At 42.7% G+C, this 12,896-nt stretch overlaps 1 protein-coding gene across 8 annotated transcripts in view; it reads right to left on the reverse strand.

Annotated features, from left to right (window-relative positions):
- Positions 1 to 12,336, reverse strand: part of MITF (melanocyte inducing transcription factor) — a 263,012-nt gene extending 250,676 nt beyond the window's left edge. For 3 of the 8 annotated variants that reach the window (XM_074284115.1, XM_074284113.1, XM_074284114.1), the window contains exon 1: positions 10,823 to 11,279. In XM_074284115.1, coding sequence (XP_074140216.1) covers positions 10,823 to 10,926 — 104 coding nt within the window. In that variant the 5' untranslated portion in view covers positions 10,927 to 11,279. Of the gene's footprint in view, positions 1 to 9,509; positions 10,649 to 10,822; positions 11,280 to 11,828; positions 12,006 to 12,079 lie in introns of those variants that run through there. The other 5 variants (XM_074284111.1, XM_074284110.1, XM_074284109.1 and 2 more) reach the window with 4 other exon arrangements.
- Between the last annotated feature and the right edge of the window lie 560 nt (positions 12,337 to 12,896).

Consider the following 12,896-nt stretch of genomic DNA (forward strand, 5'->3'; position numbering starts at 1 on the left):
TTTTAATAAGCCTATATTTAGACTTCATCTTTAACCCAAATATAGAATTGTATGGAAGAAAAGAATGATTATTGGACCAGGAGCAAGAGACCAAAAACCAAGCTTCATCTCTGCTGCTAACTTGCTTAGTCATGTCTTGGTCTCACTTCCTCATCTGTGAAATGACAGTGGTAGCCTGTCTTATGGCATTAGAACTGTCTTTCATATTCCAGTGTTTCTATCTTATTTATTTTTCTGGAGGCAATCAGGGTTAAGTGACCTGCCCAGGATCACACAGCTAGTAAGCGTCCGAGTCTGGATTTGAACTCAGTCTTCTTGACTTCAGAATGGGTCCTTGATCTACTGGAGTACCTACCTAACTGTCCCCCCTATATATTTTTGCATATGAAAATGTATTTACATATAAAAATTAGAGCATATATTATGCTTCTTCTTCTCCATTACAGGGATAGCTAGCTCTACATAGAAAAAAAAAATTAAATATAAGAATTTATGTAATAATATATATATATATATAAATCTATTGTTGTCTGTGTTTTGTGTGCATGAATATATATATATAATATATGTATACATAATACATGGGTATATACATATATGTATATACTTATATGTGTATGTCATATAATATATGTATATCAGTCCTGAGGTCTATGAGGTCCTTTCCTGATCCTACTCTAGTCCTTAAGTAGGAATGTCTGGACAATGATAAATGCCTTTATTATTTTTTTTTCCTGAGGCAATTGGGGTAAGTGACTTGCCCAGGGTCACACAGCTAGGAAGTGTTAAGTGTCTGAGGCCAGATTTGAACTCGAGTCCTCCTCACTTCAGGGCTGGTACTCTAACCACTGCACCATCTAGCTGCCTCTGACAAATGCCTTTATTAAGTGAAACCCAAGTACCCTGACATATTGTATAAAGTTGCCAGGTCTGGAAAAGCTGGGTGTGATTCCTGCTTCATCTAGGCAATCATATTGATTAATCAACATGTATTTATTAAATGAAGGAATGAATGATAAAGCTTTTATTAAGCTCTTACTCCAAAGCAGGCAGTGGGAATACAAAAGCAAGCAGGCAAGTCAGTCCCTGTCTTCAAAGGGCTTCCATTCTGGGGGTGGAGTTGAGGGAAGACTACTCTTAAGAGGGAGGTAGAAAATGCAGCACAGCAGGGAGCAGAGATAGAGACCTGGGTTTCAAGGTAAGCTCAACTAGCAAAGCTTAAGGTTCCAGAGGCAGAGAAAAGGCACACTGTCCAGAGCAAATTTCTTAATTCACATGTGCCTAAGGCAACCATCTAACTCTTATTCACTAAGTCACAGATAACTTGAGATCCTGTATTGATGAAGGGAATTTCCATGCAGGAATTCAAAGAAATCTTTTTTCTGGAGCCCCAAATGCAATAAATAATGGTTCAATGATTCAGTACTAAAAAAAAAAATAAAAAAAAAAAAAAAAAAGTTAAAAGAATGAAAGCTGGTCTAAACCCAGTCTTGACATGGGGCTTTAATGACATCAGTGCCAGATAAGGACAAACTACTGAGAAAATAGAGGGTAGGGTGGGAAGTAAAGACACAGCATCAACAAAACCCAGCTCTGCTTAGAAGTAGGTGGAAAATATGGAGACTGGCAAGTGCTATATGATTCCCTTTGCATCAGAAGAGGGGGAAAAAAGCACTCAATTTGATGAAAACATCAGCCAGATTCTTCTGTTCTCTTTACACTTTTGTTCACCAGATTTAAAAATCAGCTCCAATTTGAGAGGGTCTTAGGGAACACACACACACATAACTGTGCTTCATTTCTTGGGCTGCAAGAAAACTTATTATCCAGGAAATTATGTGTACCTCTCTCAAAGGAATGGAAGCCCCTGGAGGCCAGGAAGTGTTTCAATGAAGCAATTGCATGTTCAGTACACGGCTTTCATCAGATCTATTTTCTAGAATATTATGTTCAGCTTCAGGCATCTCATTTTAGAAAGAATGCTGCTGATGAGCTAGAAGATGCCCAATGGAGGGTAAATGAGGTGGTGGAAGGCCTTAAATTAGTGTCAGTCCATCAGAGAAATGAGGGAAAGTGGCAAAGTGATGAAGTTTGTGTTGAGACAAATTTTCCCATGGTTAGAGCTGTACCCTAATGAAATGTTTAGATGTCTACTATGTTCCAAGCACTATGCTAAGCACCGGAGAGGTAAAGAAAATAAAATGAGTAAGAAAATAAAATCAAAAACAAGGGAAAAAAAATTTATTAAGATTTCATGATTTACAGTTGGCCCAAGCAGCTCTGAGGGCTTCAAGCAGGGAACAGAGAGCTGTAAGACTGAGGGCTCTTTTCTGGAACTGAGCTGGATTAGATGATCTATAAATTTCTTCCAATAAAAATGCTGTAATTCTGGGTCTTTTCTTCTGGCATATAGTAGACTATACTCTCTTTATTCCAATACAAGTCCCGCCCCCCCCTTAGGCTCAGATCAATCAATCAATAATTAACATTAATTACACACCCACTCCGTGCCAGGCACTGTGCTAAAGGCTGGGGATATAAAAGGAGGCAAAAGATAGTCTCTGTCCTCAAGGAGTTTACAATCTAATGTGCTAACTTTAAACAGGGCGGGCAGTTTCTTTTTATCTCTTCTATTAATCATGAAAAGCTAATTCCATTAGAGAGGGCAAATGGAAGAAGTGGTAAAGGAGGGAAGGAGCTGACTAAGGGTTCTAATATAAAGACAGATATTCAAGGAAGAAAATAAAGAAATGAGACACATTCTGAGGCAGCAGAAGCTTCAGAACTGGATGCCAAATTTGGGACTGCATGGGCAGCTAAGAGATAATGGTGAAAAGAGGTACAAGGCCAAACACTAATAGGACCTGAATTCAAATCTGATCTCATACATTTACTGGCTTAGGAAGCCTGAGGAAATCATTTAAGTCTGTCTGCCTCAGTTACTTCAACTGTAAAATAATACACCTAATGTTGTAAGAATCAAATGAGGTATCTGTAAAGCATAGTGCTGGACACATAGTAGGTATTTGTTTCCTTCCTTCCTATCATTATGTACTCTAGTTCCTAACCAATTGAAAAGCAATTGGACCAACTGTAGATAGAGAAATCTTTGTTTTGGTTGTTGTTTTGGTATTTCTTTATAGTTTGTCTTTCTTCATATCCCTAGTGTTTAGCACAATGCCTGAAACACAGAAGGTGCTTAAATGCTTGTTCATTTGCCTTACTACTGGGGAAGGGGACAAGCATTTATTAGACATCTACTATATGTTAAGCACTATGCTAAGTATTTTACACATATTCTGTCTCATCTTTCTCAATAAAAATAATGGTGCTGTATAATTATATGCCCATATATGAAATGCTTTAACTTACTTGTCAAAAAATTATTTTAAACTACATGTGTTTCCCCAAAGTGGGCAGCTATTGCATTTAATAGATTCACAGCATCTTCTCGACTCTACTCTTCAATGCACACACATTTAAAGTTTAATCAAACACTCCTATAATTAACTTGTATTATAAATGCCTTACACAGAGGAAGGGCCCCTTCTGGGCCACAACTTCCTCATCCAGAGTATGAAAGGTTGGCCTGGATGGTCCTGACAGTTCCCTTGGGTTCTGAGGTTAAAGGCTTGGGTTCTGATGCTTGCTACCAGCCTAATCTTGGGCAAGCCACTTATCTATCACCTTTCTAGATCTCAGTTTCCACATCTGTTTAAAAAAAAAAAAAAATAAAAGGAGTTGACTCAGTGATTCCAAAGTCTCTTTCATCTTATGACAATTTCACATGATGAAAAAGTCTCTCCTGGCTTTCTTGGGTCTAATCAGAAAAATACTGTTTTTCTAATGATGTTTTCTAGTTCTCAAAAAACAGGCCATTCTGAAGCCATTACTACCAGGCAATTGGAGGAAGAAGCTTAGTAACTTTGATTTCTCCCAAGATACATTTTTTTACACTGAGGTCCTGTTTCTGACTGTAAGCACATGTGACCTGTTCTAAATAAAGGATAATTTCCACTTCTTGCACAATTGGAGCAGATACCAACATCAGCCTGAGCAAACTGCATTGTAACTCAAAGGGAATTATAAAAAAACCACTCATCACAGGCCATAAATAACTAATCTGAAGGGGGGAGAGGGCTCGGAGAAAAAGATATCTCTGATAAGAGAAAGCATAGTCACACTCAGGAGAAATCATTTAATCAAGTTTTTTTTTAATATAATCAAACTATCAAATCAATTTACATAATGAAAATGAGAACACGAGGGGCTACAACACGGCAGATGTTTTAATTATTTCAATTCTGCTTCAGATGGATGCCATCACTCTTCTTTTTTAAAAGAACACTTTCCCTCATCATGAGTTAGAACAGTCCTATTAGTGCTCAGCTTCTTAACCTTGTTGGATCCCATAGACAATTGGATGAGGCCTACTCAGAATTCTGTTAATGTCTAAAATAAAATACACTGGAATACAAAGGAAGATAATTATGTTGAAATAGATGTATCAAAAAAAAAGATTAAGTGCAATGGAACCTCCACGTTAGATTAGGGGAAAAAAAAAATCTCCACTCTAATATGGACTGAACAGCAAATCTGGAGTCAGGAAAACATGAGTTCAAATGCAGCCTCAAATACTTACGAGCTATATGACCTTGGATAAGGCATTTAAATTTTCTCTACCTCAGTTTACTCATTTGTAAATTGCTAATAATAAAAATAGTACCTACTTAAAGAATTGTTGGATAATACATGACAATAATTAGAAGAAGCCTATATAATTGTTAGCTATTATTAAATTGGATCATTAGTAGGTAAACCCAAAGAAAAGTCTGAGTCTGCAAAGTGACAAATAAGAAATACAGAATTCTAGAGGGCAACTAGGTGGCAGCTAGGTGGCGCAGTGGATAGAGCACCAGCCTTGAAGTCAGGAGGATCTGAGTTCAAATCTACCCTCAGACACTTAACACTTCCTAACTGTGTGACACTGAGCAAGTCACTTAAACCCAACTGCCTCGGGAAGGAAAAAAAAAAAAAATACAGAATTTTAAAAGTGAAAGAAAATGCTTATCACCTATTCTGAACCCCTTATTTTATAGATAAGAAAACTGAGAAGAGATAATTGTTGAATGAACTTCAATCAAAATAAAATTAGTCAGAAAGCATTTATTAACCTTCTTTAATACAAAGGCTTTTAATACAAAGATAAAAACTAAATAGCTCTAAATCAAGAAGTTTGCATACCAAGATATCCATATATTATAATAACTAGAGATTATATAGCACCTGAGATTTTAAAACAGGTTATGAATATTATCTCATTTGATTCTCAAATCAGGTTTTATTAACATCTATATCTTATAGATGAGAAAACTGGGGCAGACAAAGGTTGTGACTTGAACAGGGTCACAGATAGTATGTGTCGGAGGCCAGATTGGAATTCTTCCTGACTCCAGGTCCAGAACTCTATCCAGAGTGCCACTATCTGAATCCAGCGCCAGAAGCTTGCCTGGTCATTCCCCTCACAGACCCACAACAAGAATTTGTTGCTCCAGTCAGACAGCACACATTGAACAAAGAAATGATGCTGGGGCAGCCAAAGGAGCAGGTTTGCTGGGAAAATCATACCAGAGGTGTAACCACCAGAGGGAGGAAGTACCACATCTGGCAGCTTCCTATTTTAAAGAATTATTTTTGCTAACAAGGTGCTTTGCTAGGTTGTTTGTACGCTACTGAAAGGACTGCAAGAGTCATTAGCACCCTGAAGCAAAGCCCTAGTCAAGCTCTCTTAACTCCATCTCCATCTCTTCATTTTTCAATCATGGAAACTTTCAGACAAGGAATTATAGTGATTTGCCCAAGTTAACACAGGTTCCAAATTCAGGACCCTATTGATGAACTAAATAAATGCTTAAATAAAGGTAACTCTGCAAATAAAACAAATTGAGTTCTTCCTGATCTCTGATGAATGCTAAACTAAATGAACCAGCACATGAATTTAATAAAAGAAAAATTTACAAGGTCAAGAAATAGAACAATTGTGAAAAATTGATTCTTAAAAGTCTATTAACAACTCCAGAGCCCATTGAGTGCTTCACATCTGAAAACCTGGCATCAGAAATACAGATTATCCAAAAGAACTAAGAAAGAAAAGAGGAAAGATATAGCATTTATATATGCTGTTTTAAGCCCAAACATATAGACAGTGGGACTTGGTGGCTAAGAGCTCATTCACCAGTTCCCGATTTATTTCCCTGACTCTGCAGATGTGCGAATTCTGGGCTACTCTTGATATTCAGCACTTTTAGTCTGCTGCCATTCAGAATTCATTCTCAGGGACACACAAATGTTTAAACCATCTCTTTGGATGCGTCAAAGTAAAAAACAATTCTTTTCTTTATAAGGCTTTTTTTTTTTTGCTTCCTTTTGCTCAAAACCAGTAACTTGGCATGTTTAATGTGACCAAATGGATTTTGCATTAATCTAACTCAACAACTTAATGCTCCCAAATACAGAGAACTGGGTTGGAATAAGAATTTATCTTTTTAAAAAAAGTATTACTTGGGGGCTTAAGTTTAGACAAAATACAAATAAACATTTTTCAAAGCACAGGATTTTTAGAGAGATTGCAAATATCTATTCATAATGTTATTTCTAATTTCTAATAATTCTAAATGTTACCAAAAATATAAAATAAGCTGATGCATCATAGAATACTTGGAAGAAAGTTCAGATGAAATGAACACTTTGAGCATGATTAGAGGCACAGAATTACATAAATGGGTTCAGAACCACAACTTCTGATGTCCAGAGTAAATTCAATTGAATTTGGGAAGTCAGACTACTCAGATCAAGTGTCATTGGGACCACAGAGGAAATAGCAAAACCTCAGAGTAGAAAAACAAGCGTTTGGGAAGTAGAAGACCACAGCAACAGTACCCTTAGCAACAGTCTGAAAAAAGGTGAAGGAATAGAGATGATTACACCAGGATCACACCATGTCAGACAACTTCACTGGAGAAAAGTCATGTTCCCAGGGAAAAGTCCTGCTTGTCCAGAACAAGCTACAACTTCAAGAAAGATTAAAAGGTTAAAGCAATCTTCTTCTCTGTTTCCTAACCTGCCCAATCAAATCTGACAAAAAGAGAAAGAGAGAAGGAGAAGATGAGGGAGAAGAAGAGAGGGAAAAGGAAGGGGAGAGATGGAGGAAAGAGAGAGAGAGAAAAGGAAAAAAGAAAGAAAGGAAGAAAGAAAGAAAGAAAGAAAGAAAGAAAGAAAGAAAGAAAGAAAGAAAGAAAGAAAGAAAGAAAGAAAGAAAGAAAGAAAGAAAGAAAGAAAGAAAGAAAGAAAGAAAGAAAGAAAGAAAGAAAGAAAGAAAGAAAGAAAGAAAAAGAAAGAAAGAAAGAAAGAAAGAAAGAAAGAAAGAAAGAAAGAAAGAAAGAAAGAAAGAAAGAAAGAAAGAAAGAAAGAAAGAAAGAAAGAAAGAGGGAGGGAGGGAGGGAGGGAAGAAAGAAAGAAAGAAAGAAAGAAAGAAAGAAAGAAAGAAAGAAAGAAAGAAAGAGGGAGGGAGGGAGGGAGGGAAGAAGGAAAGAAGGAAGGAAGGAAAGAAAGAAGAAAGAAAGAATCCTAGGAAAGAGTAGGATCAAAAAAAGGTTGGGAGAAAACAACCAACAAATGAGGCCCTGATAAAATAACACAACAGATCATAGATGACAATGTATTACAAAACTATGGAAGACTTATAGGAAACTTTTGACAACTCGATGTACTTATTGACAGATTTCATTTTGCTAGCTGATTTCCAAAAACATGTGTCTGCTCCAGAAACAAGTTTTGTGACAACTTTTTTAAAAATTAATCTCTCTACAATTCTGCCCTGTATTTCCTCTTAACTCCCATGTGTGATTCTATTTGCCAGCCCTTCCTCACATCCCCAAAAGATTCACTTGATTCTTTACCTGCAATGTTAGGTGCAAAGACAGGTACTCCATAAATAGTGATTGACTGGTTAAATTAAATGATGATGACAGCAACCAATTTTCAGAAATAAGTTTCTGAAAAAGCATGAACCCCAGATCTATTGAATACATCTTTGCAGAACATGTAAGTTACTTGAGGAAAAGGACAATAATCAATTTTTGAAATCCTCGATGCTCTTCAATAAGTCTGCCTGGAATGGGATTGTCAGTTTCCCATACACAGTCTCTCCTAACTCTTTCAGACCCATGTAATGTTATCTCTTTGCCCTCATCAGAAATAAGAGCTCAGTTAACAAACTTGATCTAGATTCCACATAGGCACAGAATCCCCATACAAAGTGTTGATTCTCTCTAGGCCATGTTTCATCACAGTAAAGAAAGCAAGTGGCCCTGGACCTATATATATGTCACTGATCTCTTCAGCCAAGGCTAGATAACAGCCCTGGATGACAATATTCAACAATACTCTTTACACAACATCAGCCTGACTTTCCACCCCCACAGCAAACACACACATCTATGCTCACCCCGATGCTAGGCTGATGAGCCTAACTAACCTCAGATGACATTTCTTCCCAATCTCCTTTTTTAAGCATTTATAAACAGACTGATTCAGCATCACTGCTTGCTGGGTGTGCTACTCACTGATTTCTCCTCTACAGTTTGGATTCAGAAGCTTGCTAAATCCATCAGGAAAATCAATTCAGTACCCAGTAGAACATGCCCCAACCCCCTTTCTCTTCCAAATAACACTACCACCAGAAGGTGGCAGGGGTTACACAATATCCCTGCTTGGGTCTAAATCTCACTACTGATTGCTCCTTCCTCTGCCTCCCACAACGGTCGAGCTCCACACCGGACTCTTTTACTAGTTAGTGGGAGAGGGAGGGCAGGGAAAGGGTGCAGCAAGGAGAGAAGTGAAAATGCAGGAGCTAAGAGATTTCCAGTAAAGCATCTTATCTTATCTCGAAATTGAGAGCAGTCTCAACCATCCCAGCCTACTCGGTCCATCCTCCCACTTGGTCAACACTGGGACTTGGGGGGGAGGGGGTTGTTAGAGCGGAACTGGCAAATCAAAGGCAAAGGTGCCAGATTCAAAAGAATGGACATCCAGTCAGTCCAGGAAGCTGGTGGAACGGAGTTTGGAGAAGGCGGCAGCGAAGGGGGTAGGGAGGGAGAGGGTGTCTTTCCATTCAATGAGAGAGAGGAAACTATCGCTTCAAACCCCGATTCCACCGCTTTCTGCAAACCCCAAATTTTCTGCTGAGAGTAAAATAAGAGACGCAACAAAATATGAAGGAAGCTTTAGAGCTGACTCCCACCTTTAAAGATATCACTTTTCCCACCCGTTGGTTTGAATGAGAGAACCTGACCCCAGCGGAGGGGGGGAAGAGGCTGAGCGTCCCTGGGGAATATAGAGTAAAGGAAGAAGCCACCTCCAACAGCTCCCAGCCCCCAGCCCCCACCGGGGCATCCTCAGGATAGCCTTACCTGGGAGGGGGGCAAGAGGAGAGCCCGAGCACAACTCACCTGCAGGCTGCCAGGGGCGGGTTTTCCCAGAGGGGCAGGACTCCGGAGGGCTGACAGGCGAGGAGCTGGTGGCCGCCCCCTTGCCACCGCTCCTTCCCGCCCAGGCCCCAGACTGAGTTCGGCTCCGATAGAAAACTCTCGGGTGCTTCCATCACTCCCTCCCCCGACTTTGGGGTCCGCAGCCCCGCTTACACTCTCAAGTGCTCTGGCATGGGCGGGGGCTCCAGACCAGACGTCAGTGGACTCGCAGATCCGAGCCTCTAAAAACTCTTTTCTCGGTTTCCCTACGATGCCAACCCTCCCGGTTGCCAGCGTCTGGGTCTCCCGGCCGAAGGGGACGTCCCAATGTCCCGGGTCCTCACTAAGGGACCAGGAGGAGGAAGAGGAGAACTATCCTCTCAGGACGGTCCAGCGCAAGAGAATTCCCCAGATAGGAGTTCTCTCAGCGAGCCAGCGAGGGGGTGGGGCAAGTGTACCCCAGATGTAAATTCTGACTACGAAGCGGGGGATGGGCGGTGGGGGTTTGACGCACCCCAGATATGCATCCGCTCTGCAGAAGGGAGACAACACAGTCTGGCGACTTATCCTCCCCGCAGGAAAGCAGACGGTAAGATACCTCGATATACGTTCTCCCTAGAGGAAAGGGGGACCACACAACCCAGACTGAACCCTCCCTGCAGGAAGGAAACACATCTCCCCACCAGCACCCCGAGATTCGGGCTTTCTACAACAAAGTTATCCATCCTCTCTAAAGAAAACGCGAAGATAATCCACTCCAGAGATTCACGCTCCTTTAGGAAAGGGGAAGCAAGACATCCCAGATGTGCATCCTCCCTCCAGGAAAACGGGGGACCAGGTACCCCAGAGAAGTATCCTCCTTTCAGAAAAGTAGGGAAAGCATGCTTCGCTGCAAAAGTGGAAGGAGAGCATCGCCCAGACACACACGGGGAATGGGGAGGGGGTCCCTAAGATGTGCGTTCTCTACACGGGACGGCCTGCGGGACGGAAACGTCCCTCACAGGTGTAGTCTTCCTTCCGAGGGGGACGTCTCCTATTAAAGCGTTTTCCCAATTAGGGGCCCCCAAATTGGCCGCGTAGCCAATCCGTGCTCGGGATAGAGTCGGAGAGTTTGTTGTTTTTTTTTTTTTTTTTTCCTCCGCCTTGGGGCAAGGGCACAGGGTCCTTCGCGAGGGGACTCCCTGTCCTTGTTGGGGACGCGGCCCTGGCACTCCAGGGGACAGGGGTGCCTCCCCCCAGCTGGCAAGGAAAGGTGTCTCCTCTCTCCTCCCTCTCTCCCGGCAGCTGTCACTCACCTGCATTTCAGAGGCTGACTCTTCAGCTCGTAATAGGTCTTGGGCTCCTCGTGAAACTCCTCCCCGACTTCGAAATCCGGCACGATCCCCGACTCGGACTGCATGGCTCCTGGCCGCGCGGCGCCCGGCTGGAGCGGAGCGCACGCACGAGCCCAGGCGCAGCGGCAGCGGCGGCGGCAGCGGAGGAGCCCGGGGGCGCGGCGGGGAGGGGCTAGGGACGGCGCCCGGCGCCCCCTCGCAGTGCCAGCCACAGCCCACTCCCTCCCCCCTGTCCTCCCCTGCTCCCTCGGGCTCGCTTAGTTTACACACTCTCACCCGGAGCGAGTGGGTGGCTGTGAGCTCCCTGGGAGCTGTAGTTCCACCCGGGGCCCCGCTATCCCCGCCACCGGGAAAGTGGCTACCCCGAAGACTACAAGTCCCAGCAGGACGAGCGGCCCCGAGGCAACGTAGTGGACACCAGCGTGTGCAACTCTTGTTTAGACTCTTTGTCAATGTCAGGGGCTCCCTCCTCCCCCCTTCCCCTTCCCTGTCCCTTTCCTTCTCTGTCCCCCCTCTGTCTCCTGCTTCAAGATTCGAAACTCGAGCGTCTAGTATCAACGCGAGTCGCAGTCTGCCCACTCGCCGTCACCCTTAGGGGCTCGGCAATTTGGGTTGGCAATGCAGATCCCTTTTTTTCCTTAAGTGAGGATGGAAGCACTGGCTCTTTAAAAAGTGGGAGTACTGAGCCCAACCTTAAAAATCAGAGCTTCCTCCAAGCCAACCCGGGGGAGCGCGACAGCCGCTAAATATCTCGCTGTCCCAGCTCGGGACAGGAACGAAACAAGCCAAGGAGAAAACAACCTTCAGCAGTTTCGGGGTGAAGCTGTTCTGTCGAACTTGCTGCGAATTCCCTCCCCCTACTGTTTGGTTTTGCTTTTCTAATTTGTTTTTTGTTTGGTCTTACAGCGAGCCGCTGTTTTCCTTTTTTCTCCAATTAGTCTGATTGCAACCCGGCTCTCAAACGTACCTCAACTTTTAAGGGAAACTTTCGTTCCTGCTTAAGAACGGAGTTGCTTAACAGAATGCTGGCGCCTTCTTTTAATTTTTGAGTTGGCAGCTGTTTCGGGCCTCCAGTGAGGCTTGTGGAAAAGAAGGGAGATTCAGTAGAAAGGGAGCTCCATTTGGAGTCGGAGAGGGAGGAGGAGGGGCGGAGCTGGTGGGGGGGGGGGGCGGAGAATGAATTTTAATACCTGCTCCACCGTTTATTACCTGAGTGACCTTGACCAAGTTATTTTCTTCCCCTGGGCGTCTGCTCCAAATGAAGGGGGTTGGACTAAATGACCTTCCATTGGAATGTCTCTTCCAGTTCGAAATCCGTGATCTTGTGTGACGAGTATAGAGTGTAAAACCAGATTTGTTCATCCCTGCTCCTCGCCGCTCTGGGGCTGGGCAGCTACCCAGAATGGCAGATCTCCCAATTCCAGCTTATCTCCTGCAGCAGACTTCTTTGGCCGGGGTCGGTTTCACTAAGACTGGATTCTTTCTTTCAATCAAGAAGTTACTTAAAGCATCATCTCTGAGTAATCTACCGAGGGAATCTATCTCTTTCAGAGTCTGAATCTGCAGAGATTTCATAGTCTTTGTTTTCCAGATCTTGCCTATTTATTGCCGACCTTAAGGGAAGCTGGCAAATTGGGAGTTAGGGTGGGATGGGGAGGCTGGGAAAGGGCACAAGCGTTTGTTTTATTTTATTTTTTTCTTTGCTGAGGCAGTTGGGGTTAAGTGACTTGCCCAGGGTCACACAGCTAGGAAGTGTCTGAGATCAGATTTGAACTCAGATCCTCCTGACTTCAGGGCTCGTGCCTTGTGCCACCTAGCTGCCCCCACAAGCGTTTATTAATCTTGAATTACATGCCAGGCCCTGTGCTAATCAATTTAGAAATAGTCTCATTTGATCTTCACAACAACCTTGGGAAGGGAAGTAGGTACTATTATTGTCCCCATTTTACAATTGAGGAAACTGAGGCAAATGGAAATTAAGTGGTATGTCCAAGATTATAAGGCTGGGCCAGTAAATATCTTAAAGATTTAAAAT

This window comes from Sminthopsis crassicaudata, chromosome 1 (assembly GCF_048593235.1).
Source record: "Sminthopsis crassicaudata isolate SCR6 chromosome 1, ASM4859323v1, whole genome shotgun sequence".
Classification (NCBI taxonomy): domain Eukaryota; kingdom Metazoa; phylum Chordata; class Mammalia; order Dasyuromorphia; family Dasyuridae; genus Sminthopsis; species Sminthopsis crassicaudata.